This window comes from Trachymyrmex septentrionalis, unplaced genomic scaffold (assembly GCF_001594115.1).
Source record: "Trachymyrmex septentrionalis isolate Tsep2-gDNA-1 unplaced genomic scaffold, Tsep1.0 scaffold16, whole genome shotgun sequence".
Taxonomy (NCBI): domain Eukaryota; kingdom Metazoa; phylum Arthropoda; class Insecta; order Hymenoptera; family Formicidae; genus Trachymyrmex; species Trachymyrmex septentrionalis.
The window spans coordinates 705,676-714,970 of NW_017304758.1; the positions used below are offsets into that span (position 1 = coordinate 705,676).

General features: G+C 33.0%; 1 protein-coding gene across 7 annotated transcripts in view; it reads right to left on the reverse strand.

Annotated features, from left to right (window-relative positions):
• The window catches only part of LOC108746150 (echinoderm microtubule-associated protein-like 2), a 44,084-nt gene that overhangs the window by 9,461 nt on the left and 25,328 nt on the right, over positions 1-9,295 (reverse strand). For 3 of the 7 annotated variants that reach the window (XM_018482726.1, XM_018482729.1, XM_018482725.1), the window contains exons 2-7: positions 7,555-7,843; positions 5,873-6,103; positions 2,750-2,903; positions 2,110-2,223; positions 1,585-1,713; positions 604-672 (exon numbers count right to left, since the gene is read on the reverse strand). In XM_018482726.1, the coding sequence (XP_018338228.1) occupies positions 604-672; positions 1,585-1,713; positions 2,110-2,223; positions 2,750-2,903; positions 5,873-6,103; positions 7,555-7,606 (749 nt within the window). In that variant the 5' untranslated portion in view covers positions 7,607-7,843. The remainder of the gene's footprint in view (positions 1-603; positions 673-1,584; positions 1,714-2,109; positions 2,224-2,749; positions 2,904-5,872; positions 6,104-7,554; positions 7,844-9,295) is intronic. The other 4 variants (XM_018482727.1, XM_018482728.1, XM_018482730.1 and 1 more) reach the window with 4 other exon arrangements.

Sequence of the window (9,295 nt, forward strand, 5' to 3'; positions counted from 1 at the left end):
TTAAAACTTTAACAGTTTAAGTACTGCTTATTGTAGAATGTTATATATATACGAGTTTTCAGGAAACTTTAATAAAATTTCTAGATGAATTCTGCGGCAGGCAGAATCTCTTACAATTTCTGTAAAATATCTGTCAAAGAATCGAAGTATTAAAGTGGAAAATTAATGAAAAAATACCCAAGATGTTTATTAAATAATTAGCGCTATTTAAAAATTCGTGCAGCCACTCTTTCCACCGATTATTCCATTTGTAAAGAAATAAGCAAATTCAATTGGTAATCTACACGAGGATCGGGATCAATTGCCTCTACGATCGCATATCCCGCAGATCGTGTGTCATGCAGATATATATCACGGCGATAACCCGCAGGAAATTCTACACGTGCGTTTAACGCCTGTGTTTTAAGCGAGGTCTTTACCGTGCGCGCTCACCTGCGGAGGAACGAAATTGCATCGTAAAGACCGTTTCGGCGCGCACGTGCATCGGAGAAGCGTGTGCACGTGCGACCTCGCGATCACCGCGCGGCGGGTCGTCTAAACACGGCTACGGAGAAGCCAGATACGGCCAGTAAGTTGTGTAAAGTACTCTGGTATATTATTTACCCGTGCTTGACGTTGTTCATCGCCGGTGGCTTGAACAGGTTGAACAGGGACTTGGTGGACGCAGACAATCTATAATGAACGAAAATGCAAACGAAAACCATGCGGTGCAAAACAATACGGGGAAGAGAAAGAAAAGAAATGGTAGAACCGTCTTTAATGCGACCGCGGCGTGTTTCCCGCGTACTTGAAGGTTTGATTGATAGGTCTACAAAGAGATTCTTCGTCGATTCCATGTGCTTCAAGCATAATTTTAAAAGAGATTAAAATAAGATCTTTTCTTTCCGAACAAAAATTAGACTCAGCCGTAATTTTAAAATCTATTCTAGATACAACTTAATAGGTACTCGTAAAATAGACTTTAAAAATTACAGATTTTTTTTATTTCATTCTTGTATACTGAAGTCTATAATTTACTGCTGAATCTCCGATTTCTTGCGATCCATCTGTAAGCTTTACTTTTTATAAGTTTTTTTTTTTTTTTTTTTTTTTTTCAAATTGTAGTGGTATGATTAACAAGAAGAAAACGTAACATTCAATTAAGTTTAATGTACTTGTGCAGATACAATACAAGAAAAAACATAATAGCGGATAAAAGATGAAGCAATAGTAATTTTCTGACCAATAGAACGCGAGAGACGGCGGTTTCTTGACAGGAAATTTTCTTTCAAGTTGCATAGTACGAACAACCAGAAGAAAAAATAATATTTAATTAAGTTCTATGTACCTGCGCAGATACAATATAAGAAAAAACATAATAGCGCATAAAAGACGAAGCAATAGTAATTTTCTGACCAATAGAACGCGAGAGACGGAGTCTTCTTGACGGGAAAACGCGCTCGATCGCTTACGAGAGAGGAAGCAAGAAAAACAGTGGCGGTGATAACAAAAAGTTAAACTCGTGTGATCAGTGAAATGTGAACAAAATCACAAATAGCAGACAAACAGTGCGTTTTACTGTTACGTTATTAGCTGCGAGCTAACCTGGTACCGACGAGCTGGGAATTGCTTCCCTGGTTTTGCGGAGAATGTGTAAAATCACCAGTGGACGACCATCTCTTCGCTCTTCTTAGGCTACTTTGTGGCGGTCCGTTTGATCTTGCCGTGGGCGATCTAAGACATCGAATTCAATTCTCGTACAACAGCATCATGCATATATACACGCATCGCATAACGTCGTAATGACGCTCTAAGAACATTGAAATATATCGCTACTAATTAAACAGCGAGCGTCCATTAACGTGGCGATAACTAAAGAGAGAACATACATGCGCAATCCTACACGCAACACATAATTAACAATATGCAACGAGAATAATCTATGTTCTTGCAATTGGGACGGTCGATTTAGTTGGATTAAATCGATTTAGTTGGATTAAAAAGTATATATACATATTTAAAATTAATATTTATAATGTCCATAGTTTAGGTTTCTATTTTGCGGCATAAATTGCGACAATTTAATTTACGGTTTACTTTACATTAAAATATAGTATAGATTTCTTATACCTGGCTACAGGCAGTGGCGTAGCTCTAGGGCTTGGCGATGGCACCGGAGAAACACTACTACTACTCGGACTATCGGAATGTAAAGAGCCCGTTGACTGATAGTGGACAGATCTCCTGAAACAAAAAGTAATTAACTAAAACAAAGACGAAACACAAATTGTTTAAAAGTATAGCTCTAGAATATGAAACAAAGTCAAATAAGGAGAGAACGCACGAATGCAACTAAAAGAATATCCAACATTTAGACACTCTATATAAAATCTTTACATTAAAATGATATGAAATCTTTATCTATATGTAAAAAATAATTTTGCTGCAGTATCTAAAAGAATTAGATACAGATCTGAAAATAATTTTACTAAATTAAAATAATTACGTAATTTCAATGATGAGCAATGCTATAAAAAGTTTTGACATTCTAGCAACTACAATAGTTTGAGCGTCCTACATGATTATTTTTATGGTCCAACAATTCAGGTCTGTGTCTGTTATAGCTAAATTTTTAGATACTTCAGCAAACTGTTCTGAAGCAGCTGCCCTGCTGATCTGTTTGCCAACCTAAGAAACTGACCGTTCAGTTTTAGATTTCTCTTTGTTAATATTAAACACAATTTACAGTGTTATTTTTCATGAATCTTACCTTTGAGGAAGTTGGGAGGGATGCACGTAGCTGGCAGGCCGTCTCGGACTGGATGTCGCATCACGAACATCCTGCGACGATCCCGAAGAAGAGGAATTTCTGAGGCCACCGGTCTGACGCAGCCTCAAGTCCTTCTGTGGCACCGAATTTTGACCTGAAAATAACTTTTTCTCTTATTCGAAATATTTTAAACAAACAAAAAAAAATATTCTGTATCGGATACTAATCTACTTTAACTGGAGCCATTGATGATATCCCGCTTAAACGCTGAAAATACTAAGTTGATATTACTTGCCTATCTTTGTTTCTCTCTAAAACTTTTAGATTGAAAATTGAGCCACTCTTTTTTAAGACTGGCTCAATTTTCATTCTTTAGAGTGAGATTTCACTTCAAAGAATTTAGAGAATTCTGGTAGTGGAAAGAATTAGTCGGAATTATTTGTATTATATTCATCTATTTTTTCAATATTTTTTAGTACATCTAATATAAAAAAGAAAAAATTGAAATGATTAAAGTAAAGCCAAAAAGGCATCGGTTGTTTTATTGTTAAATACAGCATTTCAATTGTAACAAGATCCTCTGCTTTTTGCGTTAAACTTCGGATATTGTATAAATAACACGCGATGTAGCTACGAAATGTATAAGCCGCGTGATTGGATTTCAATAGCGGTGTAACGGTGCGCGATATTTATAACGCCTTCCGCGATGTATTACATCTTTCCTATGTTCATCAATTGCTAAGAGCTAAGCTAAGAATTAATGCTCTCGGCGCAATAATTTATGCACGTCAGCGCGATTCTGGTTTTCATTTCCTGCAATTTGACAGGGGCCAAAGGAATATTCGCATGCTTTCAATCACGGGAACATAAAGAAAACAATTAGAAAATTATTCGCGTTCGCAAGGCTGACACCTCGATTGCGCGAGAGAATTAACGAGCGTGAGACAAGGGTGTTTCCGTTTTCGTTTTAATTACGTTACTTTCTCCGTAAAATAATTATGGCAACGAAATTAGATTTAATAAGTAACGATTAAAAATGTACGTACATGTGACAAAATAAAAAGACCGATCGAATTATGACATTTCTACTAAACATTTATCAATATTGATATATTTCTACATGAAAAGATTTGATGAAGTATTTAAAAATTTAGTAAAAAAAAATATGGATCTGAAAATAATTTTATTAGACGTTATCAAAATAATTATATGTAAAACACTCAAGATGATTGATAGAATGTCAAGATTTCTAATAGCATTATTCATTAAGCTTGAGTTTTCTACATAATTATTTGTATGCTTCAACAACATTATTTTCAATTCTAGTTAAATTTCTAAATACATCAATAAAATTATTCTTTCCATGTATATTCCACAGAAACATAATTTAATAACAGTTAAAATGAACGAAAGATCATTATTCTTAATATTGTACAATGTCTAAATGTACAGCATATTATATGACTTTTCCCTTCATTCTGTCAGCATTCAAGTATTCGCTTCGATCACTCCCGAATTCTCGTGCAGAATAAAGAATTCTCTTCCAAGGTCTGCACGAATACTGAAGACCGACGAACAATTACGTGAATCCATTCACATTCTCGTGAGTGGATTTCTCGATTGCAACGGGCGAAACTGAACGTGACCTTAAAGCCGTCGCGTGCCACAGGTACAACACCCAGCTCGAGCTTCATTTCCAGACGTTCGAACACTCGCGATCTCGCGAGGCTTCCTTGCATCCGCAATTTCTGTCGTAACGTACGAAACTCTAGACTACTCTAAAGGTATCCGCGCACGAGTTTCGCCGGAAATGCACGCCTGACTTAGGTTGCATGTCGTGCATGATCGCCACTCGCACTTATGTCGACGTATTAATTTGCGCCTTGCAATACTGCGATGAATTCTTGCCGCTATTTTACGATGTGATATTATATGTCAAGATAAAATGTATATTTTCGCTGTAGATATATGTGCAATCAACGCTTCAAGTGGGAGAAGAAACATGTTTCATAAAAACACACATGTTGTCATTTGTATTCTGACAGTAAAATAGCAGGGGATGAATTTTAATTATAAGATATAAAGAAAAACAGGAACTTTCAATTATGCTAGGAATTATATTTAATTATTAAAAATAATTATTTGAGATCCAATTAAAGAAATAAAAAATATTTGAAATACGAAGCGCCTTACCGATCCGAGTGTTAAGATGTTGAACTACTATACATATACATTCATTTAAATTAAATTAATTTTCAGAAATAAAAAATAGCTTATTTATATTAGTAGTCATTAAAGTTTTAACATATAATAATATTTTTTTTTTGTATGTAAATGCAATTTTGTTCATATTTTAATTTTTGAAACTGGCAATTAACGACAATAAAAATGACATATATGAGTAATCGTATTAAATTTATCAATATTGATATATACATAATTTTCATTATTGTACAATTACATTATAATGCAATAACTGATGAAATAACTGAACAATTGAAATATTCAATGGCGATTATCAAGAGAAATAGGGTATGCATTTGCGGCTTGATTACTAGCGAAGGTGCGGCAAATCCGACGATTGTTTACATCACAAGTCTCACATCGATCAGTCGAATCAGCTTTCCTTTCGTTATCGCAAACGAAAAGATATGATCTTAGTCGTGTCAGTCAATTATCGATCCAGGTTTATCATTGTGAAATTTGAACTATGCGTGATCATCGAGAAATTAACAATTAACTTTTTTTCGTATTAATTTTATTATATGCTTTTATTATATGCTCATTGTATATCATAAATGGAAAATTTATAATTGCTTTTTTAACAAAATTATAATAAAAAAAGGTATAAATATAAGTAACCGAGAGATGTAGAATTTATTTCAATAAATAAACAATTTAATATATAACTGCACAAAAATTAAAAATCGATAATAATGTGCTGTCGTTCGAAAATGATATTATTTAACAATCTCTATTAGTTAATATTTGTTATCAATTTATTATTGCATTGCTCCGGTAGTGCTTTATGTACGGAGAATGATATTTCAAATTATGAAGCATTTAGACATCGGTCGTTAGCGAGCTTCTATGATAAAAAAATGTGCAGCTTTGCCAACTTACTTCTGAGAGGTACATGGCCATTTCTTAAAGGCGAGGACACCATCCTCTCGTTTCTCCTCTCATTTCTGTCATCCTCTCGCTTTTCTCTTGCCTCGAGCTGAGCAATTCGCCTTAACGCGTCCGCCAAAGTGGCGCGAAGACAAACTATCTCGTCCCTCTGCGCCAAGGATTGCCTTTCGAGATCCGCCACTCTGCCTAAAAGGGACCCGGTCTCACACTCCAGCATCTCATCTGGAAACGTAAAAAGAAATTCTGTTTAGGTATCCGTTACTTGACTCTACTTGAATTTTGTCTTTTGATCTCTGACCTTTCACTTTTTATCAGAATTTCATAGAATTTATTTTTATTGATAAAATTAAAGATACGATTCTGTATTACACAGAACAATGATTTAATAGGAATAATATTTATGTTGAATATATTTACATGCATACTTATACAAGTACAAATTTTTATTAATAATAAAACAAATAGAGTAACAGGAAATTATAAATAGAACTTAATAAGCTTGTAAATAAAATCAATATATAACATTAATAATACATTAAAAAATCACTGCAACATAATATATAATTTTTACTTTATATGGATATATTTATGTATATATATTCTATATATACATTTATCGTTCTGTAATATCAATAACAGAAATATTAAAAATTAAGATATAATATTGTTGTAAGTATGACACATATCTTTCCCTCATATATAGCATTACTATTTATTGAGTGAATATGACGTCATTAAACTCACTTCAATATCATTCTTATCAATTGCACGATAGCAAGACGATAGATTAACCAAACCCTACGATTAGCGTGATAACATCTCTACTTTACAATGTCATATATGTAAGCTAGATCTAAATATTATGACGTATTTGATACTTTTGATACAGTTCTGGAAGCTAAAATGCACACGATGTATTTGATTATTCAACATGTCAAAAAAATATCCATTTACGAACTTCTTCATACAGAAATAGCTCAAACTAGGTCACGGTTTTCTATGCGCTGTCAAGATAAAAATTGAACTCTTTCGCCAGTGTCGAGCGAACCGCCGTGGTATCGACTCATGAATTGTGCATGCGTATGCCGAGCGTTTAATTTTACATGCCTATCGGCCGAATCTTTCATATTGCATATCCGCGAACAGTACGAGCAATAAGAAGAAACGCTGTCGCACGATTTACCGTCACACTATTTACCGTCTCGCCGGCCATGCAATTTACAATTCATAGAATATATTGAACGAAAATCAGTATTTGAATTCCGATAAATCATCATTTTGCATTGTCACATTATCTAACAAAATGGCATTATCATTATATTACAATAAATGCAAATCAGTCTGTTGAAACGGTTTACAGAGCTGAATTGTTTTCATAGAGAGTAAAATTTTGCTAGAGAATTTAAAGTAGCATTGTAGTTAAATGTTATTAAAATAATTTTTAAATATTTTTTACTGCATCCGCATTAACGATGTTCTAAACAAATTTATTTTTACAGCATTTTTTAAAAAGAAACGTGTAGAATTTATATTAATACACATATTATATTAACAGACTGAATTCCTATTAAAAATATTCGTCTGAGAATGTGTCACAAGGTCGTGTACGATTTTTCACGACTCGACGAGGTGGCATCTATAAAAAAATGTTGACGAATTATTTTTGTACTCACGCCACGCTTGTTCCGCTTCATCGATGGTATCCATCGTGTCCGGCGTGGACATTGCGATTAACTCTCGCGATGACCCCGGAGTATTAATACGTTATTCAATTGAACTGATTAACAAGCGCAAACAGAGCCAACGCACTCTCCACCAACATATCTTTCGCCGCACTCGTAACAATTCTCTTCATCGATATTAATATCCAGAGTTCACATAGAGCAATTTTCAAATTTTTGTTCTCGTTTAACAAGTCAGCTTGTTCGCTCGGGAGTAAAGTAACTAACTGTACTCGCATATCTGTTAGTAAACAGAAAGTCAAAATAAGATTTATAAAAAAATTGGAATCATGTGATACAAGGACAAGAGAAACGAGACGATGAGAAGAATGATTTTCGCATCTAAACGCATGAAACACACGTTAATTGTGATGAGTTTGGTCACGGAAGTTCTACGACGTTAATAATCACTTTCAAACAAAAGTGAAACGTCCTGTCTCCGTAAAATTAATTATTGGATAATTTTACCTCATTATCATTTTGCATTATCTATAATTTTAATAAAATATAGAAACTATAAATTATAATTGAATATACGATTTTTTTTTTTCTTACTCAGGAAGCACTTCAAGATTTAAAAAAAAATTATAAAATTAATCTACTAAATATATTTATATCTTATTTGAAGAAAATTGATGCAATTCATAAAAAATTATTTATAGTAGACTTTTTACAAACGTTACACAAAGAAGAACAATTTCATCACAAACGTCACTCATTGTCATTAATTTGAGTACCAATTAGTGTCTCGCAATTAACACATGGAAGAATTATTGAATTAGCACACTTCTTTCGTAAAATTAGTACAGACAAGAAAAAAGAAACAATTATTCGTAATACAAGGCGAAATGAACGTTAAACGGAACGTTATTTCCTATCGCCGATATGGTCGAAACTGAAACGCGAATGATGAGAATTCGAATGCTAAGCTGTGTCACGTGGGCTTAGCAAGCAGACGTTACTCAGTGACGTTCTTTAAGTCAAATGCCATTAACGGTATTATATCATATGTTAAACAGTATTTTAAAAGTAAAATAAAAATTGACATTCATTGTATGTGATCTTATGTAAATGTATTTATGCCGCGTTTCTTTGACATCTATAAATATACATTTGCAAGCATGTAAACGTACGTTGTCGGGGAACTGTCGCATTTCCTCTCGGCTGCGAATTCTTTGATCAGTTTAGATTTGAAGATAGTAATCAATCTTAAATTAAACGAATTAAATTGTGATTTGCAAGAAACGCGAAGAAGCGCAACGAATAATTTACTGTACACGAAAAGAACGACTTTGCTGAAATATCTAAAAATTTAAATACACTGAGAAAAGAATGTACTAAAGTTTAATAAATACTTATTTAAATAATACTCGTTTTATTAAATGTAAATATATATTTATTTAGTATAAGGATCATTAATTTGTGTGATTTAACTCTCATTTTTTATATATTTTATTTAATTTATTTTGCTGTAAGTAAATGTTAAGTTAGTGTTCAAACAATTTTATAATTTTAATACATTTTTCTCTCAGTGTACAGATCTGAAAATAATTTTGTTGGACTATCAAAATAAATAATTATGTGGGACGCTTAAGCATAATAATCAATGTTATAAAAAATTTTGAACATTTTAACTTGAATGTCCTTAACTATAATTATTTTGATAATCTAACAAAATTTATATTTATATTTA